At 47.1% G+C, this 26226-nt stretch overlaps 1 protein-coding gene and 1 long non-coding RNA gene across 5 annotated transcripts in view; one reads left to right on the top strand and one right to left on the bottom strand.

Moving 5' to 3' along the window:
• SLC5A11 (solute carrier family 5 member 11) overlaps positions 1-13663 on the bottom strand; it is a 52100-nt gene extending 38437 nt beyond the window's left edge. The window contains exons 1-3 of one of the 4 annotated variants that reach the window (XM_061153042.1): positions 13378-13663; positions 4117-4275; positions 1395-1466 (exon numbers count right to left, since the gene is read on the bottom strand). In XM_061153042.1, the coding sequence (XP_061009025.1) occupies positions 1395-1466; positions 4117-4251 (207 nt within the window). In that variant the 5' untranslated portion in view covers positions 4252-4275; positions 13378-13663. The remainder of the gene's footprint in view (positions 1-1394; positions 1467-4116; positions 4276-13377) is intronic. The other 3 variants (XM_061153043.1, XM_061153040.1, XM_061153041.1) reach the window with 3 other exon arrangements.
• A 2938-nt stretch (positions 13664-16601) lies between these two features.
• LOC133063548 (uncharacterized) lies at positions 16602-25925 on the top strand. The gene is made up of 5 exons (XR_009694433.1): positions 16602-16667; positions 20129-20273; positions 20576-21004; positions 21168-21281; positions 21790-25925. It is a non-coding gene; the product is annotated as an uncharacterized LOC133063548 (long non-coding RNA).
• The last annotated feature ends 301 nt before the right edge of the window (positions 25926-26226 follow it).

The following is a 26226-nucleotide window of genomic DNA, read 5'->3' as shown; positions in this document are numbered from 1 at the left end:
AGTACTGAAGAATTGAGACTTTTGAACTGGGTTGTTGGAGGAAGCTCTTGAGAGTCCCTTGGACTGCAAAAGATCAAACCAGTCAATCCTAAAGGAAACCAACCCTAAATATTCATTGGAAGGAGTGATGCTGAAGCTGAACCTCCAATACTTTGGCCACCTGATGCCAAGAGCCAACTCATTAGAAAAGACCCTGATGCTGGGAAAGATTGAAGGCAGGAGGAGAAGTGGATGACAGAGGGTGAGATGGTTGGATAGCATCACTGACTCAATGCACATGAGTTTGAGCAGGTTCCAGGAGATGGTGAAGGACAGGGAAGACTTGCATGCTGCAGTCTATGGGCTCATGAAGAGTAGGACACGACTGAGCGACTGAACAACAATGTATTTAGCAATGCCTTTAGCTTCCCTTGAATAGCAGCTACTAATTGGGCTGTTGTATTTGTTATTTGGGTTCTCAACATTCTTTCCACCTGGGCCCAGTAATGGTCTCCAGTTTTCCTTCAGGGTCTAGCCCTTCTTATTTCTCATCACATCTGCCTCAGAGCAGGCTCCACGCCCTCCAGATTAGGCACTGAGTGTGTGACCCAGGCTTGAGTCACTTAACCCAGCAAACTACCTGGTCACAGTGACTAACCCAGAGATGGGCTTGGGACACGTATTTTCCAGGGATCCTGCCAGAGGCCGGGGCTCGTCCCATGCTAGGCTGGAGACTGAGAGAATGGCAAGTCTGGAGCAGTGGCCATCATCCTGTTGACATGAAGTTGAGCTTGTTGGGAATGGCACCCATCCAAAAGAAGAGAAGCTGATAGAGATAGATAGGTGATAGACAAATAATGGATAGGCAGATAAACGTGTGTGCTTAATCACTCAGTTCTGTGTCCGACTCATGCAGCCCTATGGACTGTAGTCCACCAGGCTCCTCTGTCTATAGGATTTTCCCAGGCAAGAATCCTGGAGAGGGTTGCCATTTCCTCCTCCAGGGGATCTTCCCAACCCAGGGATCGAACCCACATCTTCTGTGTCTCCTGAATTGCAGGTGGATTGTTTATCCTCTGAGCCATCAGGGAAGCCCAGATAGACAGGCAGATAGATAGAAAGATAGACACAAGTAGAAAGACAGATAGATAGACAGATAGATGGGATAAACCAGATACCAATGATCATTTGAGCCCCTATACCCTGCCATACCTGAAACCAGACCAACTCTAGGTTTTTCCCTTAGATGAGCTGATGGATTCCTTTTGTTCAAACTGTTTCGAGTTGGAGCTAAGTCTTCTCTAGTTTAGACTGTGACTTCTAGACAACAAGGAACCAGAGAGTCCTGAGAAAGCAAAGGCTAGACAGAGTATCGGGACCTGAAGAGTCTTTTAATTGAACCAAAGACTACTTACTGGCCACCACAGCATGTTCCCTCCAGCTAGAAAGTAGCCTTTGACTGTGTCTCTTTTGGTCTTCACTGTCGACTGAAAGACAGAAGAGCATTGGGTAAAGGAAATGCTAGCAATCAGAGGCGCCCCCGGATAGTCTAATCCCTGATTATACCTGGGAGTCCAGCAGGCCAGATTCAGACATCAAACATATTTTGGGGTTTGTTTGGTTTGGGGTTTTGTTTGTTTGTTTTTGTAAGAGTCCCTGAGCAATACTTCCCATGGTCATTATTTGCATGAAATATCTTACTTCACTATTTGTTGCACCATGCAGCTTGTGGGACTTAAGTTCCCCAACGAGGGATGGAACCTGCCCTCGGCAATGAAAGCGTGGAGTGCTAACCACCGGACCACCAGGGAAGTCCCTCAACTCTAATTTTTTTTTTTTTTTAAAGTGAGGGACTTCCCTGGTGGTTCAGAGGCTAAGACTCTTTTCTTCTACTTCCCAGGTTAGGGAAATAAGATCCCACATGCTCTGTGGTGAGGCCCCAAAATAAAAATTTCAAAAAAAAAAAAAAAAGCCTCTGAGGTCCTTTAAAAAAAAGTATAGGTGATGTATGATATTATATAAGTTATAGGTGATTTACAATTTTTAAATATTGTACTCCACTTACAGTTATAAAATATTGGCTATATCCTCTGTAGTATGCAATATATTCTTGAAGCTTATTTTATGCATAATATTTTGTACCTTTTAATGCCCTACTCCTGTATTTCTCCTCCCCTCTCCCCACTGATAACCACTAGTTTCTTCTCTATATCTGTGATTCTACTTTTTTGTTCTGTTTTCTCCCTTAATTTTTTTTTGATGTGGATCATTTTTAAAATTCTTTATTGAATTTGTTACAATATTGCTTCTGTTTTATGTTATGTCTTTTGTATTTTTTTCTGTTTTTTGATCATGAGGCATGTGAAAATATGAGGCATGTGGAAGCATGAGGCTCCCTGACCAAGGATGGAACCCACACCCCGCCAGGGAAGTTCTTCTACTTCTTTTTAGTTATATTCACTAGTGGTTGTACTTTTTAGATCAAATATGTTTTGTGTCACCCATGGTTTGTTTTTCAGGAGTTATTTACTTGTTTGTTTCTGGCTGTGTGGAGTTTTGGCTGCGGCACTCAGGTTTCTCTCTGGGTGTGGCCCATGACCTTAGCAGTTGTGGTTGCACAGACGTAGTCCCCACACAGCAGGTGGGATCTTAGTTCCCCTACCAGCGATCTAACCTGTGTCCCCTGCATTTGAAGGTGGATTCTTAACCACTGGTCCACCAGGGAAGTCCCTGTTAGATGTATGGTTTTTAAGATTTACATTTGAATCCCATAGCGGAGACAAACTCTTCAGGTCAATACCCCCTACAACCCCCTGCCTCACACATGTATTATAACCTACTAGGTCCCCCAGGCATCTGAGTTTTAGACCGTGGTTTTTCTGTGACAGCCCACAGTGGAAGTCATTTATTGAGTATCAGTACCATGTGCCAGGGGGCTGCCCTGATGACTCAGACAGTAAAGAATTTGCCTGCAATGTGGGAGACCTGGGTTCAATCCCTTGGGTCGGGAAGATCCTCTGAAGTGGCAACTCACTCCAATATTCTTGCCTGGAGAATTCCATGGCCAAAGGAGCCTGGAAGGCTACAGTCCACAGGATCTCAAGGAGTTGGACACGACTGAGTGATTTTCACTCACTCACTCACCAAGTGCCAGGCTCTGCAGTAAGCATTTTGAAGAATCATCTCATTTTAATTCTTACCAACTCCTGTGAGAGATTCTTTGGGTGTCTCAGATGATAAAGAATCTGCCTGCAATGCAGGAGACCCAGGTTCCATCTCTGGATTAGGAAGATCCTCTGGAAGAGGGAATGGCAACCCACTCCAGTATTCTTACCTGGAGAATTTCATGGACAGAGGAGCCTAGTGGTCTATAGTCCATGGGGGTCACAAAGAGTTGGACTGAGTGACTTTCACTTTCAATTTCTATGAGGCTGATGTCATCAAGCCAGTCTAATACATGAACAAATCAAGGCTCAGAAACAGTCACTTATCTAGTGCCATATTTCTACACAGAGGAAGACTGAGAACTCAAACCCAGGTCAGCCTGATTTCAGAGCTCGTTAGGAGTGAGCTTCTTGGCCCTAAAGGTACTTTAACAGAAACATTTAAACCACTAAGTGATCTTGGGTAAGTTGTAACTTCTCCCAGTTCTGGGTGCAGATATTGGTAAGCGTAGTCTTACTGGATGGGAGATGACATGAAATGATATCTTTTCATCCCTGCAAAAGATCTTACTACAGCAAACAGACACTATGGCTTATTCCTGCTGAACCCTGACCCAGGAAGTATTTTCCAAGAGTAAAGAACTCCTTGAGCTAAAAGGGATCATCTAAATCCAGGGCTTCCCAAACCAGTACTACATCAGAGTCTCCTGATTCTCTTGTGAAAATACAGATTCCCAGCAACTCTAACCCTTATTCTAACTCTACCTGTACCCCTAATCCTGATCCCAATCCTGTCTGACTTGAAAACCTTGACTCTTAGGACTTCCCTGGTGGTCCAGTGGTTAGGACTCCATACTTTGACTGCACGGGGCATGGGTGTGATCCCTGGTTGGGGACCTAAGAAACCCACAAGCCATGCAGTGTGGCCAAAAATAAAAATAAAAAGCCAGTCTCTCCCTCTGACCTGACTTACCCATAGTCCAACAGCCAGGACAAAGAGGAAATACAGAATCAGCACTGCGATGTCACCTGCTTCCAGCGTCCTCCGGGTAAACGCCTCCAGGGGATCTGACTGTGTGGGTGGAGGGCTGCTGGTGCTGCTCTCCATGGTCCTGAATGAATTCTTGCAACCCTGTGGAAGTGCAAATGTGCGTCACACACCAGGACCCAGTGCCACGTTTCTCACCCTTTCCATAACTGCCTCCTTGGACAACCAAGCAGGAAGACACATGTGGAAGGATGTGTGATGGAGACAGACCTCAGGAAGGCAAATCCATCCGTTCTCTCTCAATCAGCAAATATTTACAAGGAAGCCACATCCAATCTACAGTAAATGTTCACCAACCCCACCACTCACTTGGCAAAATACAAAGAAAAATAAACAGCTTAAGTAGTATAGATGTCTCACCACCCTCTTCCACATATCCAGGAGTGAGAGAAAAACAGGACACCTGAGTCAGTCTGTTTCCCTGGTATCTCGCAGCCGGGTGAAAGTCAAGCCAGCAATTTTGTCTAAGGCTCAGCCAGTCAATACAATCTTGTTTCACTGCTGGATATGCCCATAAAATGTGTATATTTATTTACTTTTAAATTTGCATTTGTTTTTTATTTTGGCTGCACTGGGTCTTCATTGTTGCGAGTGAGCTTTCTCTCATCGCGGTGCATGGGTTTTTCATTGTGGTGGCTTCTCTTGTTGCAGAGCACCAGCTCTAGAGTGTGCGGGCTTCAGTATTTGAGGCTCACAGGCTCTAGAGCACAGGCTTGGTAGCGGTGGCCCACAGGTTTAATTGCCCCGTGGCAGGTGGAATCTTCAGGGACCAGGAATGGAACCTGTGTCCATGCGTTGGCAGGTGGATTCTCAGCCACTGGACCACCAGGGAAGTTCAAATGTGTTTATTTAACAAGCATTTATATAGCACCTTCTATATGACAGGCATCATCCTAAGTGTTTATAACCTTGCAAAGTAGGCAGCCCAGTAATGGGGTAACTCAGCTCATAGATGATAACACAACATGATGTTTCATACAAGTGGGTGTGTATAATGACAGACGTATTAAGGATTCAAGCCGAAGAGTCATCCAGTTGGCTCCACCCCTTACTGACTCCGAGAGCTTGGACAAATTCCCTAACTACTCTAACTCTTTGCATTCCCATCAGAAAATGGGACAATAAGAGGTTACATTTCATAGATCGTCATGATCTAGTACCTGTGAAGTGTGGAGAACAATGCCACACACAGCCATGTTCAGTAAATTGTAGCTGCTATTATCTCGATTACTAATTTTCTACAATAGGCAGTGAGGCAAAGACCACCTGATTTTACATGGAGGAAAATGGACGGTAGTATATGAGCTGGGTTTTGAAGAATGCGTAGGCGATCCTACATGCCATGAGCAGGGATGGGGGTACATTCCAGGCTAAGGCAACAGTATCCACAGACATTAAGATGTGAATAAGTGTGTTATCCTTAAGGGACCATCAGATTCTTTCCTAAGGATTAAGATTGGGAGCAGGGAAGTAAGCAGTAAGGCTCATTATCTATAAAAGCATTATACCAGCTCTTTAATACCATTCAAAGGATTCTGTAAGGTCAGTAGTTTTCTTTCTACAGAAAGCAGATATCATCATCTTCAAATATTATCCCCTGTTTCTATAACAAATATTTTATAATACTCTGTCTACTGAATACTGAAACAAAACTCATAGATAATGTTACCTACCTATACACATTTTTTAAAAAAATCAATATAAAGCTCTATTATAAAAGAGAAACAAAAGAACAGCAATTTATGGTTAAAATGATGGGTAATTCAACATACAATTGCTCCATCTGACTCAAAGGGGGAGTCAGATCATTTTACCTATTATACTGAGTAAGCTTTGAATTTAAGAGAAATAAGAAAACCAGAATCCATTTGATTCCAGAAGCACAGAATAAAGCGTGACTCTACAGAGGAAAACCAGAATGTTTAAATCTGTAAAAACAAAAAAGAATAATAAAAAGCCATGCCCTCCTCCAGGGGATCTTCCCAACCCAGGGATCGAACCCAAGTATCCCACATTGTGGGCAGATTCTTTACTGTCTGAGCCGCCAGAGAAGCCCAAGAATACCGGGGTAGGTAACCTATCACTTCTCCAGGGGATCCTCCAGATGCAGGAATCAAACCAGGGTCTCCTGCATTGCAGGTGGATTCTTTACCAACTGCACCACCAAAGAAGCCCCAGAACTGATAGAACCTGGAGATTAACTGAGAGAGGGGAAGAACTGGGGAACCATTTCCTGCTTCTAACCAGAGCTGCCCAAAGATGGAGTAGCCTGGTCACCTGGGTGAACATTCCTGGTTCTTAAACCAAGGCTTTTCATCTGCAACACTATTGGCATTTTGGACCTTGCAATTCCTTGTTACGGGGGGCTGTCTGGTGCATTGTAAATGTTTAGCAGCATCCCTGGAAGCCACCCACTCGAGGCCAGCAGCACCTCTCCACAGGTGCGGCAGCCACAAATGTCCCCTGTGTTGAGAAGCCCTGGAGGAGACTAGAGACATTAATTTAGAGAAGATGCCTCAGGGGGGCGCTCAATAACCTTTAACATCCCTTCCCACACCAAGTCACTCCCTGGGCCTGGGCCTTGCTCTTCTGTTAAGAAGATGCTCACAGCTTCTCAGACCTGTGAGAAGATCCAAACAACCACTGATCTATAACACTGATCCAAAGATGGACGGACAAGAGAAGGAGGGAAGGAAGGAAGATGGACTAGCCAGTATCAGGCAAACCCAACTCACTTACCCAGCTTGAAGGCAGGAGTATGTAGCAAAAGCCCAAAGTCCATCCCAGGTCACCCCTCAGCCCTCCCTGCCTCAGTCAAGCTTAGGTTTTATGATCATTGTCATCAGTCCAATGGGATGGACTAACTGAACCAGAGAACTTGCAAGGAGAAAGTGGGGTGGGAAGACTGCTGGAGAGCTCCCTAGGGTGGAAGTGGAGATTCATAAAGAAGGCTCTAACCAGGAGGCAGATTTGGAGGCTTGAAGACAAGATGGCTAGATGATCTTTAAGGTCTGACTCAAGGGTGAGGCCCTTCTTGGTTAAGCAGTGTTCTTACTGCCACTCCACAGACAAGGAAGTGGTGTCGCATGACTGAGTGCCCAGGGCGGGACTCAATTCCAGATCTGATTTCAGAACTATGTGGTTTTTTATTTTTTAATTTTTTTTTTTTTACTATGCAATTTGTGGGATTTTAGTTTGAACCCTCATCCTCAGCAGTGAAAACATGGAGTCCTAACCACTGGACTACCAGGGAATTCCCTGCCCATCCTTTTAAAAAATATATTATTATTAAAATATAGCTGATTTACAATATTGTGTTAGTTTCTGGTGTGCAGCAGAGTGATATATATCCTTTTTCAGATTCTTTTCCATTATAGGTCATTCCAAGATACTGAATATAGTTCAGTACAGTAAGCCCTTGTGGTTTATCTGTTTCCTATATAGTAGTATATCTGCTAATCCTAAACTCCTAGTTCATCTCTCCTCTCTTCCCTTCGGTAATCATGTTTGTTTCTATGCCTGTGTCTGTTTCTGTTTTGTATGTAGATTAATTTGTTCATTTTTTTAGATTCCACCTGTGAGTGTTCTTCGATTTACTTCACTTGGATGATAATTTCTAGGTCCCCCCATGTTGCTGCAAGTGGTATTATTTCATTCTTTTTTATGGTTCAGTAGTATTCCACTGTGTATATATGTACCACATCTTCTTTATCCATTCTGTTGATAGACACTTCTGTGTCTTGGCTACTGTAAACAGAGCTGCTATGAATATTGCATGTCTCCTTTTGAATTCGACTTTTCTCTGAATACATGCCCAGGAGTGGGATTGCTGGATCATATGTTAACTCCAGCTTTTTGAGGAACCTCCATACTGTTCTCCATAGTGGTTACACTAATTTACATTCCCACCAACAGCATAGGAGGGTTCAGCGCCTGCATTTGCAAACACTTCAACTGCTTTCAAATACCCTGTTGCTTCCAAAACAGGGGACTCGAGGAAGATGAGGACTAAGAGTGGAGGAAGCAGCTTAAGGTGGAGATTTATATTGAACTGGGGAGTGGGGCGGCTTGTCCTAGAACTCCGCAGGTCTGAAAGGGAGGAAGGGGAGGCAGGAAGGAGGGGCATCAGACAGACTGGTGAGCCAGCCCTCCCCTGTCCACGGCCCCGCTGCCAGCGGCCCCTTCCAGGCCTCTGCCTGCCAGGCACCGAGAGGGACAGGAGCAGATAAACAAGCCATTCATCACCGGCTCTGGGCAGGCTGGCACTGACTCCAGGCTCTTCTCGAGTCCCAGGGAGGTGGGGGCCCTGCCGGTGGCCAGGATGTACGGCTTTCTTCAGGGTGGGAATAGGAGCTAGCAACATGGACCAGAGAGGCTGCGGAACCCAAGTGCTGGAGCCTTGGCCACGTGTCCCAGGGGAGCCCTCCACATGCCCTCGTAGAGCAAAGCCACGCCATCACTGTAACCGGGATCATCTCCAAGGCTGTTTGTGGAAGTTGCAGGCCTGGAACTCAGGTTGCGTTGGTCCTCTTCCTCATCCCTGTCAGCCCGTGAGGCAAACACACTTGTTGCTATTGTTCAATCTGACTTGTGTCTGACTCTGTGACCCCCTGGACTGTAGCCCACCAGGCTCCTCTGTCCCTGGGACTTCCCAGACAAGAATACTGGAGTGAGTGGCCATTTCCTTCTCCAGGGGATCTTCCCGACCCAGGGATTGAACCCAAGTCTCTTGCATTGGCAAGCAGATTCTTTACCACTGAACCACCCAGGTTATACTTCCATTTTACAAGTGGGAAATGGAGCCACCGTGAAGTAAGAGTGAGCTGGCTTCAGGTCATGGCTGTGCCACTAGCCTCTGGGTTATAGGAAGTGCAGAGGTGGGATTCGAACTCAGTTCCTGAAGCGAAGCTCGCTGCAACCCAGTACTGGCTTGTCTGTCTCTTTTTCCTCCCTGCCCTTCTCTCCTTCTTTCTCTCCTCCCCTCCTTCCTTCCATCTACTTGTATCTTTGCACAAACATTTATTAGCACCAGCTGTGTGCCGGGGGACAAAGTGGTGATGACACTGAACCCGGCCCCCATCCTCGCGAGATTTCACCCAGTCCGCGACCTCGCGAGATCTCACCCAGCCCTTTGCAGCCCCTTGCATGCCCAGAGCTACCCTCTGCACTGCCCCGGAGGGCTTCACTTCCGAGGACAGAACCACCCTGTGGGAGGCCAGGGTTAACAGGAGTCTATGCAAAGCACGCACTCTAACAACGGCCCTGTTTGCAAGAACAGCCTGCCCTCGCAGCTGCCAACTGGCCCAAGAACAGAGGAAATTCAGCAAGCAGAGATGGCTGCTCACCCCTTTCCTTCTGGCCGCTTACATAACTTGCCAGAGCAGATGTGGAAATTTTCCGAGCCCCGATGCTAGGCAAAGATGGGCCAGCATGCCCACAGCAGGTTGGGTGCTCTGACTGTCTTCACTGCATTGGGTTTCTTAGGCTGGCTCCTCTGTAGGCATCCACTGGGGGGGCTACGTTATTTTTTTCCCCCACATTATTCTTTATGACATGTGTGCATCTGAAACATTTCATAATGAAAGAAAAAGAGGAAAATGGAACAAGATTTACAGCATAAAACTGTACATGTATGTTAAATATGGATACATGCTGATGTGGAAAATAATAGCAACTATTTTGCCAAGACACAGGCCTATTTTCTGAAGAATAACAAACATATCACAGGGATGGAGAACGAGAGAGATGGAGAGAGAAATCAGGGAAGAACTCTGCACTGGCTAAAGATGACAATGACTGTCTAATTACAAATTTTAATTGTGGGCAAAAATTCCCTGGGAAATAGATGCCCTTCGATCAACTGTAAAGATGTTAGAACTGCATTGCCCAGTTCAAATCCCAGCTCTACCTCTCACTAGCTCCATGATCTTGGGCAAATAACTTCTCTGAGGCTCAGTTTTCGCATCTATAAAATGTGGATAATAATCAGGCTTATGTCACAGTTTTGCTAAAAACATTAATCGAGTTTGTTATAGAATGTGATCAGACCCACTAGATCTGACCTCATCCCTCTCTTTTTTTTCATTAAGCATTTATTTATTTATTTATTTATTTTTTACTTTTTGGCCATTCTGGGCAGCATGCAGGATCTTAGTTCCCCGATTAGGGATCGAACCCAAGCCCCCTGCAGTGGAAGCACAGAGTCTTAACCTCTGGACAACCAGGGAAGTCCCAACCCACCCTTCTTGTAAAACCATTAAAAGAAAGAGAAAAAAAAAAAAGAGCATGGACTCTGTGGTCATGCAGATCCTGGCCCTTACATGTATGAATCTCATTTTAAGCACATCGCACCTCTAAGCAGCCAGGTCTCTGGTTAACCCCATAGAAAGCCCAGGCTGGGGCCCCAAGGTCACGCCACTGGTAAATGACTGAACTGGGGCTTCCAACCGGGGCTTGAGCTGCAAGTTCTCAACTACCGCTCGGCATGTGGGCCCTTAGCAGGGAAAATTCCAGAGGTGACCACATGGGCCCACACAGGCTGCACCTCCCAGGGCCGGCAACCCCTCACACCCTTTTCTTCCACTCCCCTGTGAAGGTAACTGCCCCCTCTCCAACCATAAGCTTGGCCTTTGGCTCAAATTCAAGATGCTTATGGTAGAGGCAGCCCCATCAGAGGGAAGGGATCAGTACTGAGGCTGAGTGAAGCCATCAGATCCTAAAACAGCGGAAGAGAGGATGAAAGGAGGACCAGTTCTGGCCTGCTCAGACAGCTAATGCCATGTGGTTTATTAGGAACAGGTCTCTTGAAAGAGACCAGAGGACAGATTCTGGGGGTCTCTGGGCTGAAGCAGAGGCTGAGACTGTCCCCTGCCTGTTAGAAAGAGCCACCTCCCTGGCCTGACAGCTTTCCACAAAGATTCCCTGGGGGGTTAACAGGTGTGAGTGCAAGGGACTCTGGTGTGAGGCTTCTTCTCCAGCCCCTTCCCCACTTCAGTGATGACCTTGTCTCATGACTCCTATAGAGAACAGATGTCAAAAGGGCACCTTCTGAGGCCAGACCTGTCCATCCAAGTGCCAGCATGGAATCTCTCATGGAGTCTCAGTCATCATCTCAAAGGTAACTTGTCCAACACAGAGATCATGATCTTCAAGGACTTCCAGCCCATTCCATCTCCCTAAACGGCAACTTCATCCACTCTGCTGCTCAGGCTAGAAGTCTGAGAGTCATCCTCAAATCTTGCATTCATTTAATTTTGTATTCATTCATTCTTGCATTTGTTCACTCATCCAGTGGCCTGCAAGCACATCTTACACGCTAGGTACTGTGTCTAAGCACCAAAGATGCTAGGCCTGACAAATATACCAAAAAAGACATTATAGTGTCTCTTGTTCAACTCCCAGAATCTCAGTCTCCCAGAATTGACCTTTGACTCCATTCTGTTGTATGTCCAAAGCAGAGCCGGACTCCATCTATTTCCTCTCACTTTACTTCTCTTGCTTTCATTCAAGCCACCATCACTGGTGTCTAGTGCAGAGGAAGAATCTCCCACCTTGCCTCCCCAGTGTCACTCTTCCTTCCCTGGAATCCACTCCCCTCACATGGAAGCCAGAGAGATCTTTGAACATAAACCAGATGGGTTCCTTTTCTTGCTCAAAGCATCTCAGCCCCGCTGACTTGCTCTGCCAGCCCCATCTCACCCTGGTCTTCTTTCTAGCCCATAGATGCTACTTCTGCCTCAGGGTCTTTGCCATTCTGTTCCCCCACCCGGCATGCTCTTCCCTACACTCTTGGCTTGGCGAACTCCTACTCATCCTTCAGATGGCACCCCACTGTCACAGCCCCAGAAGAGTCTTCTCTTGGCTTCAGTCTAAGTTGGATGATTTGCCATCATAACAAACACGACTTCCCATCACTGTTGAATCAAGCAGGACATTTCGTTTGTAAGATTCTCTCATTACCACTCGTTCCCACTGCACTGTAAGCTCCACAAAGGCAGGGACTCTGTCTCGCTCACATTGTGTCCTCTGAGCAGGCACTCAATGCGTGCGTGCTAAGTCGCTTCAGTCATACCTGACTCTTTGCGATCCTGTAGACTAGAGCCCAGCAGGCTCCTCTGTCCATGGGATTCTCCAGGCAAGAATACTGGAGTGGGTTGCCATGCCCTCCTCCAGGGTAATCTTCCCCACCCAGGGGTCAAACCCAGGTCTCTTATGTCTCCTGCATTGGCAGGTGGGTTCTTTACCACTAGCGCCACCTGTTAAGTCCCCATGCGCTGAGTAGACTTGTATAACAAACAAATGGGGGATTTTCTGAGCCTTTGCTGTATACTCGCAATTGTCACCCAGCTTCGGACTGTCCTGGCGGTTCAGTGGTTGACCGCACGCTTCCAATACAAGGGTCGCAGATTCAATCCCTGGTCAAGGAATTCAGATACACACACACACACACACACAATTGTGACACCCCCCCCCCCCACACACACACACCGACTACCACCCAAAGTCATATTCTCAAGACGTCCAGTGAAGGAGAGCATCTCTCCCCCCCGCTCCCCAGAATCGGACACCTTTTGAAAACCAGACTTGGTGGATAAGCTCGCGGCTGTCGGAGCTGAGTCTCAGCTTAGCCAGCTCACTATCTGTGCAGCCTTGGGCGCAGTTCTTTCGGAATCTGTCTCCGCTGTGAGTTAGGGTGGCTGGGCCAGTCACTCCGGTCCACCATGCAAAGCTCTCCGCACGTGCCTGCCATGTACAAGTGACTCCTATTTGCTTGCAGTTAACAGCAGCCGCATGGCAGTCAAAGGCAGTGTCCCCCCACCCCGGCAGGGTTTTGCTGTTTATGTAGGTATTTTTGCACCTGCTTATCTCCTGGGGCCTCATGAGTCCACCACACCTGTGGGTTGGGCTGCGCTGAGGTTCACACCGTCAATTGACAGATAAGGAGAAATGCTCACCCCAGGAGCCTGAAGCTGGGTAAGTGGAGGATCTGGGATCTCGGCATGGCCTGGGGCTCCGGCTGCATCTGCCCATGTGCATGGGGCAGGACCAGCCCCCTCTCGGGAGAGGAGCTCTGCACCCCCCAACCCGTCCTTCACCAGCGCTGCCTCCGGTCCCTGGAGTAGCTGCCCGCCGTCTGCAGAATGGGTATCAGTTTGGGGGCTGCGGGAGTGCTGGACAGAGTCTTACCTGACTCTGGATGCAGGGCCCACCTGCCCTGGGTCCCGGCGGCGGCGGCGTCTGAGGCAGAGGGAGACAGAGCTGGCCGTGAGGAGGGCGAAACTTCTGGATTCCTTTTCCCTCGCAGCCAGAGTTTGAAAGGACAGCGGTGGCCTTCCCTCCAGCCCCGCCTGCTGAGAGAGGCTCCTCGAAGGTCAAACTCCAAATTCCAGCCTGGGCTTACTGCAGGGGTTAGAGAAAGTGTCAATGATCTCCCCCAGGGCAGTAGGAGAGGCCCCAGGCCAGCCGCAACCCTGAACTTGAACTTGAACTCTGAGCAGGCCTGACCTGAGCCCCGCCTACATGGCCCCACCTCCTCACCTGGTGGGGGGCCCATGGCAACGAGGGGGCGGGCAGCGGCTGCCGCCTGCCCGGGGCGCGTCCTGCCCCGCTCGCCCCCTCGGCCACTGGCCCGCCTCCGCGCTGGGGACAGGCGGGCTTGGGACGAGCTGGGGGCGGGAGCGGGGAGAGGCTGGCAGGGGACGCAGGGGACAGAGGGGCAGTCCCAGGAGGGCACTCGCGGCGGCCCCACCGCTGGGACAGCACCAGTAACAGTGACCACCTTTGTTTGGCTCCTTTGCCCTGCGCTCTCCAGACCGAGGCAGGACAAAGGCAGGCGCCGGGAGCCCAGAGTTGTCAGCAGTGACTGAGCCCGTGGCCGGGGGCCCACAAGACCAGGACAGGCAGTGGGGGACCGTGGAAGGCTTGCGCTGGATGCTCAGAGCATTAAAAAAAAAAAAAAAATTTTTTTTAAAGAAGAAGGATAGTTACTAGCGTTTGCAAAACAAGGGATTAAATACGACTCTCGATTTCCCAGTTTACTAGAACAATCTGAAGATCTGGCCATACCACTTGGCCGCAGGACAGCTAGAGCAGAGTGCTGGCCGTCCCCCCTCCCCTCCACCACAGAGGCCACCTCTAGCCCCCTTCCCTCCACCTGGACCCTGGGCAGGGGCAGCCCCTGGCTCAGAGCCCTTCAGAAAGCATGGTGAGAATCAGTATGCTCCAGTCTCCATTCTAAATGCTTCCACATCTCTGCTCACTTGGTCTTTCCAGCAAGCCTTCTGGATGGATAGTATTATGTCCATTTTACTGATGAGAAGACAGAGGTAGAGATGGGTGAGTGGCTTGCCCAGGTCACCAGCTGTGAGTGGCAGAACCGGGATTTGAACCCAGAGCGTTTCCTTCCAGAGCATGGCAGGGATTGTGGAGGTGGCTTAGAAACAACCTCAGTGGACGGAGGCGGCCTGGATGCACAGACACTCAGCAACTAGACTGACATCAGCATGAACAGGGGGCCTGCCTAGGCGGAAGGATGGACAGAAGGAACAGCTGGTGTTGGAGAAGGGGGACTGGCAGACAGACAGCTGGGGGATGGACAACCTGAGCTTGTGACCGAGGACTCAACACCAGAAAGGCAGAATGGGCTCCATCAACCCGAGGTCCAGTCCTGACTTCTTAGGGGCATGTCTGGGGGATGACGGGCATGTTCCTTGGTTACAGTGCTGCAAACAAGCCCACGAATGAGCAAGAGAGGCCAGACGGCACTGCGGTGGAGGGAGAGCTATGTCCCAGCCACGACTCAGCTCCAGCTGGGGGAACACAGGCCAAATGGTGCCAGGCCTTCCAATCGTTCTGGAAAAATGAGAAGTCCAGAATTTTAACCTCATGATTATTTATCTATGAGGGCTGATGGCAGCCCGCTGGTCCCTAGAACGTCACTTCCTACAGTTTCTCTCATTGTCCAGCTTCTTTGGCTCTCGTTTGATACTGTAAAGAATAGAAGATGGGGCTTCCCCGGTGGTTCATTGGCTGAGACTCGGCGCTGTCAATGATAGGGACAGTGTAAAGGGGCAACGTAGGTGATTCAATAGTTAATTCCACCAGGGGAGTGTAAGTAGAAAAAATATGAGAGACCCCTGTAAGTTAATGATCACTCAGGAGGGCAGGTTTGCTCAACCACAAAACCAAGCTGACTTGCTTAGCAACAAAACCACACAGCAGGAACATGAGACATGTCCGCCCCCCACCCCAAAAAAACTGCATGGTGGCATGAGACCCACATACTGCCCAGTGAGCTCAGTAAGTTAATGACCCCCTGGATCGTTAACCTCTCTGCACATGTGAAAACAGTAATTTGACCACGTGTGTTCTTGTTTAGTCACTCAGTCGTGTCTGACTCTTTGCGACCCCATGGACTGTATCACCCACCAGGCTCCTCTGTCCATGGTGTTTTCCACGCAAGAATACTGGAATGGGTTGCTCTTTCCTTCTCCAGGGATCTTCCTGACCCAGGGATTGAACCCGAATCTCCTGAGTCTCCTGCCCTCATAGGTGGACTCTTTACCACTGAACTACCCACAATAATTTGTAGAACCAGCTTGAGCAACTCAGGCTGACCAACTCCAACCTGAAGGAGGAGTTGATGATGGAAGCATGACATCTGCTCAAGAAAGACAAACAGGTTCTTCTGCCACCTCCCACTTTCTGTTTGATTATGAAACTGTAGCCTCAGTTCTCAGGGAGCAGCATTTCCCAGTCGCCCACTTGTAACCTTCACAAGCATCCTATTCTGATAAATCACTTATCTATCACTTTGCCTCTCACTCAATTCTTTTGTGCACTAAGATATAAAGAACTATGGTACCGGAGTTCTTAGGAGCCCCCGTGAAATGACATCAAACTATTTCACCAACTCAGGGGGGCCTGGTTTGATCGCTGGTCTGGGAACTGGATCCCACATGCCCCAGCTAAGACCTTGCACAGCCAAATAAATATTTTTTTAAAAAAAGAATAGGAGAGAAGGTGGTGCAACCACTTTGGGGAATCTTTTGGAACTTTCTTATGAAGTTAGCATGTTCCTACCCTCTTGCCCAATTGCTCTGTCGTGTCCAACTCTATGCGACCCTATGGACTGCAGCCTGCCAGGCTCCTCTGTCCATGGGATTCTTCAGGCAAGAATACTGGAGTGGATTGCCATTTCCTTTTCCAATCTCTACCCTTCTCTAGTTCATTCCACCACTCTTATCACTGAGTAATTTGCTTGAAGGGAAACCATGATATATTTTTAAATTGCCCTGGCACTGAGCTATACTGAGCCCAGTACCCCCAGACTGACACCTTAATTGGTCCCAGATGGAAAGGGGAACCTATTGCTCTTACATGGGTCTTTCCTTCCTGCAGGCCTAATGCAGGTCACATGTGAAGTGGTTTTCCATCTCTGAGGACTACTCTCTGCTGACAGTGGCCTGCATGTCACAGTGAGTCTCCTGAGCTGGACAGTCTCTCTCCAGAGAACTGACGGGTAGGGTGGGGGCGGGGGGGATGGCTGGCTGAAAGTAGCACAAGTGTTAGTTGCTCAGTCTTGTCTTATTCTTTGCAACCCCATGGACTGTAGCCCGCCAGGCTCCACTGTCCCTGGAATTCTCCGCACAAGAATATTGGAGTATTCTCCAGGGGATCCTTCCCAGAGATCGAACCCATGTCTCCTGCATTGCAGGCAGATTTTTTTTTTTTAAACCATCTGAGCCACCAGGGAAGCCTATGACCCCGCAATTCCACTCTTAGTTGTTTATCAGGAGAAATGAAAGCATAAGTTCCACAAAGACTTTACACAAATGTTCAGAGCAGCCTTGCTCACAATAGCCTCAAAGGGGAAACACAGTGTCGATCAACAGAAACATGGACAGACTGTGATGCTTTCATGCTGTAAGCAGAGAGGGTAGGGGTTCACAGGAGACAGAGAACCAGGCATGGCTTTCCTGACAGAAGAGAACCCTTTTTGGTCTAAGCCATTTTACGATCTAAGCCTGGCCATAATGCTCACCCTTGAATAGGTCTCAGTAATTGATGATTTTATGGGAACAAAGGGAGATGGTGAAGGACAGGGAAGCCTGGCATCCATAGGATCCCAGAGTTGGACAAGACTTAGGGACCGAACAACAACAACAAAGGAACAAAGAAGTGAACAGGGAAATGGCAATCAAACAATGGTGCAGTGATGAGGCAAGGTCCTGGTTCCTCCTCCAGGGATACACATAACAATATAACTGTGAATTCTGCAGACACTAAGGCTCCCACCCAGGTGGAGAATGGAAGGATGTTGTTGACCCTCCTGACTTCATCAGCTAATAAAGCTTGGACCCTGTCACCCTTGGCCCCAATTCTATGCTGAATTCTCCTTTGCTTAAGTCCCTTCATGTGCCCATACATGTGCCCATAGCTTAAAATTTTCCCCAATTTGCTATTCTGGGAAACACTGCTTTGGGAGAGATCCTGATGTTCTCCCCACTTGCTGCAAGTAATAATAAATCCTTTCTTCTCCTTTTCTTTGGCTTGGTTACTGGCTCGACGCCCACCAAGAGGCAAGCTCAGTTTTCAGGTAACAATACTCTGTGGAGAAACACATTTGTTTTTAGTAGGACAAACTAATGACATAAAGCCATGTATGAATCTCAGAAATATGCCAGGCACAAACAGACATTATGATTCCATTTATGTGAAGTTCAAGAACAGGAAAGATGAATCTATGGTGATAAAGTCAAGAGATCCAAGTACTTTCTGGGGAGAAGAAAATTTCTGTATCTTAAGTGTAACTATATGGATATATACCACTGTTCAAATCCATTGGACTGAATAAGATTTGTGCATTTCATCATATGCAAATTATACCTAAAAAAGAGAAAACAGGGCAGAAGGTGTAAATGGTGCATTTGGCAATCAGCTCTTGCTTCTCTGATGGTGGAGGCTGTGGTCTTTACTCAGATCTTACTTCCCAGGGTTGAGCTCCAGTTCATTGTCTCCATGTAAGAAGGTGGGTCCCGTGTCATCAAAGTGCCTGACTTTGCAAGAGAAATCCCAAAGCCTCCATTTTTATATGGACTCTCCTGTTTTATAAGGTTGAGTGAGTAGTTTGGAATTAACAAAAACAGTTACAACTGCTGTATAGTCATCCTTCTGTATCTGTAGTTTCTGCATCCTAGGATTCAATCACATACAGACCAAAAATATTCAGGGACAAAAAGTCTGAAAAGTTCCAAAAACCAAAATTTGAACTTGTCACATGCTGGCAACTATTTATAAAGCATTTACATCGTATTAAGCAGTAGAAGTAATCTAAAGATCATTTAAAGTATACAGGAGGAAGTGGTACATGTAGTTTATACAAAAACACTATGCCTTTTGATATAAGGATCATGAGCATCCTCCAGTTTTGGTATCCACGAATCCTGGAACAAACCACCTGTAGATACAGATGGACCACTGTGGGTATCAAGTGATGCATGTATGGTGTTCAGTTGGTAACCCTGTGTGATATTGTGGTTCATACTAAGAAATATGTTTGGTCTTCACCTCTGTTTCTGGTTTCCCTGGTGGCTCAGATGGTAAGGAATCTGCCTGTAATGCAGGAGAGGAAGACCTCCTGGAGAAGAGACTAGCTACCCACTCCAATATTCCTACATGGAGAACCCCACAGACAGAGGAGCCTGGCGGGCTACAGTCCACGGGCTCACAAAGAGTCAGACAAGACTGAAGCAACTTAGCTGCTTGGAAGTGTTTTTTGTTTTGTTAATGAGATGATTTGGGGGCCTCAGATTGGTTGCCAGGGGAACTAACCAGGTGTTCAGAGGGTTGGAACTTTCAGTCCAACTCTATGGCCACCCCCTGGGAGTGGGGGGATAGGAAGGGAAGGGCTGGAGCTTGATTCAGTTGCCAATAGCCAATGACTTAGTCAATCATGTTGTTCACTCGCTCAGTCGTGTCCACCTCTTTGCGACCCCAAAGGGTACCATTTCCTTCTCCAGGGAATCTTTCTGACCCAGGCCCCGAACCTGAGTCTCTTTCATTGGCAGGCAGATTCTTTACTGCTGAGCCAGTGGGGAAGCCCAAACCAGCTATGTTGTTATTCAGTCCCTCAGTCGTGTCTGACTGTTTGCAACCCCATGCACTGCAGCACGCCAGGCTTCCCTGTCCTTCACCATCTCCTGGAGCTTGCTCAAACTCACATCAGTTGAGTCGGTGATGCCATCCAACCATCTCATCCTCTGTCATCCCCTGATGCTACTCCTAGGTAGACAGAGTCTGGTGCAGGTGTGTGGGCCTTGTGTGGTGGCCAGGAGAGGGGTCTGGGGAGAGGGACCCACAGGTTGATATTGGTCCCACAGTCTTACCCAGTTTCTCCCAGTCACATCCCCTGCTAGTCTGGAGTCCAGGCTGAGCTCCGTGTGAGGTCATATTTCCTTCCTGTATTTTTTACAGCCTTTTGGAAACACACCTCACCCACTCACACACTATACTCCAATATTGCTGTTTATAGTAACAACTGAAAAGATCAAACCTTAAAAACCCTGAAATAGGTAAGCTATCCTGACCAATGGACAAGGGTAGTGCAGTGAGCCCAGTTGGGGGATAAAACGAGATACCTTTTTGAAGTTAGAAACTGTGAGACCTGGAATCAAGCAACGTTCACAGCCCCTGCTTGGCAGGAGATGAGATGCAGATGAAAAGAGATGCCACTGAGAAGCTCTGGGCAGCAGAAGGTGCTCAGTCCACGCTGGCTCCTTCCCTCTTCCCAGACATAACCCCAGTTACCTGTGTGCTGCCCGCCTTGCATCGTTGCCACTGCGAATTTCAAGCCTTGTGCATTCTCTTTCTGATGGCTTCAACCAGTCAACACTGCGTTCTCTCTCTCTCTCTGGCTTTGTCTGTTCCTTCCTCCCAGAATCACGTTTCCTACAAATCTGGGACGTGGCTGGCCTTTCACTCACAGTGGCTGCAGGACAGTGTGCAGATTAAGAGCCCAGAGACGGGGTCAGGCAGACCCCAACCTCCTTCTGGTTCCTCTGCTCCCAGCTGTGTGTTCTCATGTAAGTGACTCAAGGGCTCTGAACCCAGATTTTCTCATCTGAAAAGGGGGATGTCATAATAGTAATACAGAACCATTTGATCAGGAAGACTCAACAAACTAAACCATATCACGTTCTTTACAGTTGTTGCTCAGTTGCTAAGTTGAGTCCAACTTTTGGTGACCCCATGGACTGCACACGCCAGGCTTCCCCGTCCTTCGCTGTCTCCCTGAGTTTGCTCAAACTCATGTCCCTTGAGTTGATTCTTCATAGTACTAAGATGTTGTTTTTCTTTTCTCTCTCATTATTTCATGAATGTCTAGTGAAGTTTCTGGAAAATTACAAGACCTGAGATGTTACAACAGACTGAATGCAGAAGCGGATGTCAGCGTCCAGGTGTCTTCTATTCAACCAGACATTCAAGAGATTTGCAAATGTGTAAAACAATGCCAGTCTTCTCACTAAATCTTTCTGGGAAGTCTGGTGGTTTTTCATAAAAGTATTATTTATTTAACATATAATGGGTTTCTTACTGTTCTTTTAAAATTGTCTTTAATTGTTTCTTCATTTAAGCATCTAATTCAGTAAGATATCTCTATCTATTAATATAACCCATATAAATGAAGTGAAAGAATCTCCTGAGACCAAAAAGTCTGAGAATCGCTGTGCTGTGGCAAACTTAATATGAACCTGTGGATCTGGGAAGAGTCTTGGAAATGGTCTAAACCCAAATCCATCCAGTTCATTAAAAGGTATGTTCTGATCAAAGTGAACCCGACCTGGGAAGCCTGTTTGTGGCCATAGGGTCTTTGAGAGAAAGTTGTTTGTAACTCAGGAGACCTTGCGGGTCAGCGTATAGTGTGGATCGTTAATGAATCAACAAGGATTCTCCTTAATCACTAAACGCTTTAACAGCAGGTCATCTGTGACAGCGAGGTTGAAGTCTGGAGTGTGACTTCGACACACTTGGAGATTATTGGAGTGGAACGGCATCCCGTGAAAGCCAGCTTGACCAACACTGCCCCCAGCGTGAGTCTGGGTTACAAGAGACGGTTGTAGAGACAGCCCGAGGTCATTGGCATCCTTCCAGCGTGGGGCCAGGGGAGCAGCCCCTGGGCTCTGCTTCCCGGGTTTGGTTGAATCCTGGTTCTACTAAACTAGTGGATCACTGTCCCCTCTCTACTTCACCACACTGGTCCTGGGTGTTCTCCATTTGTCAAATATTTAGTTAGGGTTGTTGTAAGGGTTAAGGGTAGGTAGCATCATCAACTCAATGAACACGAATTTGAGCAAACCTCAGGAGATAGCGGAGGACAGAGGTGCCTGGTGTGCGGTAGTCCACGGGGTCGCAAAGAGACAGACAAGACTTAGCGACTGAACAACGACAAGGACTGAGTAAAAGGATTATCTGGGGTGGACACTAGCCAGTAACATTTGCCCTTCTCCCTTCCTGCACGACACGTGTGGCGGGGTGGGACCCCTGGCTTGAGAGGGCGTGTGGTCCTGGTGATTTCTCTCTCTCTCTTGCTTAAGACAGGTCCCTGGCCAGAGCTCTCTCTCCTTCCTGCCTTTCCTCTGGTCAGGATGCTGACAATCGGATGGTCTTGGAGGCACCTGTGGAGGCCAGCAGCTGGGGTCCCTGGCGGAGCAGAGAAGTTGCCAAAGGGGAGACTCCCTGGGGACTGAGAAATGCAACTGCGAGGGCTTCATTTCTTCAGTCATGTCGTCACTGGGACTCTGGTGGTAACAGCACAGCCTTCTGTCCCAAAACATCCAAGCAAAGCATTTGGATGGATGACACTGTCAACTCAATGGTCATAAGTTTGCGCAAATTCCAAGAGATAGTGAAGGACAGGGAAACCTGGCGTGACCGAACAACAAAGCATCTGGAAGAGCTTGTGCCTATGATGGCCACTAAGATGTGCCATCAGGATCCGGGGGTCCTCCTCTGGAAGGACACACCATTTCTTATCCCTCATCACTGGAAACACACACAGAACACATTCTTAATCTTCGACGGTGCAGCAAAGACTTTTCAATTTGCTTTTATTATTAGTTTTTAAACTTATTTTATTGACATACAGTTGATTTATAACATTAATTTCTGCTGTATAGCAAAGTCATTCAATTATACATTTATATAGTCTTTTTCATATTGTTTTCCACAATAGATTATCCTAGAATATTGAAGAGTTCCCTGTGCTATACAGTAGGACCTTGCTGCTTATCCATTCTATATAATTGTGATGAAGATCATGGCATCCAGTCCCATCACTTCATGGCAAATAGATGGGGAAAAAGTGGAAACAGTGGCAGATTTTATTTTCTTGGGCTCCAAAATCATTGCAGACAGTGATTGCAGCCAAGAAATTAAAAGACGTTTGCTCCTTGGAAGAAAAGCTATGACAATACTAGACAGTGTATTAAAAAGCAGAGACATCACTTTGCTGACACAGGTCTGTCTATTCAAAGCTATGGTTTTTCCAGTAGTCATATACGGATGTGAAAGTTGGACCATAAAGAAGGTTGTACTCGACTTAGCGACTGAACAGCAGCAAATAATAATTTGCATCTGCTCATCCCAAACTCCCAGTTCTCCCCACCCTCCCCTCCGTCTCCTCCCTTGGCAATCACAGGTCTCTTCTCTATTTGACTTTGCTTTCAAACTTCACTCAGTGTATGATCTGAGCAAGTCACTCTCCAAAGATTCTTCATCATCTGCTAAACAAGGAGAAATGGTATTGCCTCCCACACAGGGGAGCTGGTGAGGCTTCAACAATATAATCCATGTAAACTGTTGAAGTTTCTTCTGCAAGGGTGGAATAAATGTGTGCTCTTATTTTAGTGACTGTTTCCAATATTTCTGGCAGAGATGTCTCATAAATTTCCATCTATTGCAATTGTTCTGAATCTTGATCTGGCTGCTGCATCTAGCAGGTGCTTTGCCAGCCAGTGAAAGCCTTCCTCAGAGATCAGTGCAAAGAAACAGGAAAACAACAGAATGGGGAAGACTAGAGATCTCTTCAAGAAAATTAGAGATACCAAGGGAATATTTCACACAAAGATGGGCACAGTAAAGGACAGAAATGGTACGGACCTAACAGAAACAGAAGATATTAAGATGAGGTGGCAAGAATACACAGAAGAGCTATATAAAAAAGATCTTCATGACCCAGCTAACCACAATGGTGTGATCACTCACCTAGAGCCAGACATCCTGGAGTGTGAAGTCAAGTGGGCCTTAAGAAGCATCACTGTGAACAAAGCTAATGGAGGTGATGGAATTCCAGTTGAGCTATTTCAAAATCCTAAAAGATGATGCTGTGAAAGTGCTGCACTCAATATGCCACCAAGTTTGGAAAATTCAGCAGTGGCCACAGGACTGGAAAAGGTCAGTTTTCATTCCAATCTCAAAAAGGCAATGCCAAAGAATGTTCAAACTACTGCACAATTGCACTCATCTCACATGCTAGCAAAGTAATGCTCAAAATCCTTCAAGCCAGGCTTCAGCAGTATGTGAACTGAGAACTTCCAGATGTTCAAGCTGGATTTAGAAAAGGCAGAGGAACCAGAAATCAAATTGCCAACATTCGTTGGATCATAGGAGAAGCAAGAGAGTTCCAGAAAAACATCTACTTCTGCTTCATTGACTATGCTAAAGCCTTTGACTGTGTGGATCACAACAAACTGTGGAAATTCTTAAGTGAAGTGAAAGTCGCCCAGTCGTGTCTGACTCTTTTCGACCCCATGGAGTTCATGGAATTTTCTAGGCCAGAATATTGGAGTGGGTAGCCTTTCCCTTCTCCAGGGAATCTTCCCAGCTCAGGGATTGAACCCAGGTCTGCCACATTGCAGGCAGATTCTTTACCAGTTGAGTCACAAGGGAAGCCCAAGAATACTAGAGTAGATAGACTATCCTTCTCCAGGGGATCTCCCCAACCCACTAGTCGAACCGGGGTCTCCTGCATTACAGGTGGATTCTTTACCAACTGAGCTATCAGGGGGAAATTCTTAAAGAGATGGGAATACCAGACCACCTTACCTGCCTCCTGAGAAACATGTATGCAGGTCAAGAAGCAACAGTTAGAACCAGACATGGAACAACAGACTGGTTCCAAATTAGGAAAGGAGTGTGTCAAGGCTGTATTTTGTCACCCTGTTTATTTAACTTATATGCAGAGTACATCATGCAAAATGCTGGGCTGGATGAAGCACAAGCCAGAATCAAGATCGCTGGGAGAAATATCAATAACCTCAGATATGCAGATGACACCACCCTTATGGCAGAAAGCAAAGAGGAATTAAAGAGCCTCTTGATGAAAATTAAAGAGAAGAGTGAAAAAGGTGGCTTAAAATTCAACATTCAAAAAACTAAGATCATGGCATCTGGTCCCATTACTTCATGGCAAATAGATGGGGAAACAATGGAAACAGTGACAGACATTATTTTCTTGGGCTCCAAAATCACTGCAGATGGAGACTGCAGCCATGAAGTTAAAAGACACTTGCTCCTTGGAAGAGAAGCTATGACAAACCTAGACAACACATTAAAAAGCAGAGACATTACTTTGCTGACAAAGGTCCATCTAGTCAAAGCTATGGTTTTTCCATAGTCATATGTTTTTCCATACATAGTCATGTATGGATGTGAGAGCTGGATAGTAAAAAAGGCTGAGCACCAAAGAAAGGATGTCTTCAACTGTGGTGTTGGAGAAGACTCTTGAGAGTCCCCTGGACAGCAAGGAGATCAAACCAGTCAAACCCAAAGAAAATTAACTCTGAATATTCATTGGAAGGAGTGAAGCTGAAGCTGAAACTCCAGTGCTTTGGCCACCTGATGCGAAGAACTGACTGGAAAAGACCCTGATGCTGGGAAAGATTGAAGGCTGGAGGAGAAGGGGACAACAGAGGATGAGATGGTTGGATGGAATCACCAACTCAATGGATATGAGTTTGAACAAGCTCTGGGAGTCAGTGATAGACAAGGAAGCCTGGTGTGCTGCAGTCCATGGGGTCACAAAGAGTTGGACATGACTGAGCAACTGAACTGAACTGAACTGATCACCTGGAAACAAGGAGTGTCTGGTTTCCAGTCCCAGGCCCTTCCCTGTCCTCACACAGCCTTGGCCTGTGGTAGGGAGTGGGAACAAATTAGAGAAGGCAGATAATGGGGCCTGCTAGACTTCCCTGGCAGCTCAGATGGTAAAGAGTTCACCAGCAATGCGTGAGACCTGGGTTTGGTCCCCGGGTTAGGAAGATCCCCTGTAGAAGGAAAATAGCAACCCACTCTAGTATTCTTGCCTGGGAAATCCCATGAACAGAGGGTTACAGTCTATGGGGTCACACAGAGTCGGACACAACTTAGCGATTCAACAACATCAGCCGTGTCTTAGGAAATGTCACCTTGTTCATGGTGCCTGTTGACATCACAGCCATAGTTATTACAGGAGCAAAAGTTTATGCACCCAGCACACAGATCAAGCAAACCAAAAGGCTGGAGTTTGGAGCAGAGAAAGTTTATTGGAGGGTCAATCAAGAACAAGTGGCTCAAGTTTCAAAACATCTGAACTCCCCAGTGGTTTGGGCAAACAGTTTTTATAGACAAAATTTGGGCGAGGGTTGGAGGTGTGTGACTTTGTTCTGATTGGTTGGTGGTGAGGTAACAGGGTGGTGCTCCAGGGATCTTGTGCTCAGTGGAAAGTTACCATCCTCCACCTGGGTGGGAGCCTTAGTTCAAAGACATGGTTTTGTCTGTTCCTCAAGGAGGAACCAAGATCCTGCTTTAACACTGGGCTGTTGTCTCTCGACTGCTCCTCCCTTGTTTCTGCATTCCCTCCCTTTCCTGATTAGCAACTGTTGGAACCTGCCCTCGGGTACTTAGGAATGGTCAAGGAGCCTGAATAAAGCCTATTTCCTACAAACAAGAAATGGGGACATAGAAAAGATTTGTACCCAGGAACTTTACAGGGGGCCT

This window comes from Dama dama, chromosome 10, assembly GCF_033118175.1.
Source record: "Dama dama isolate Ldn47 chromosome 10, ASM3311817v1, whole genome shotgun sequence".
Lineage (NCBI taxonomy): Eukaryota > Metazoa > Chordata > Mammalia > Artiodactyla > Cervidae > Dama > Dama dama.
Note: the sequence above shows the minus strand (reverse complement) of the source record. Positions and strands in the feature narration are given on the sequence as shown.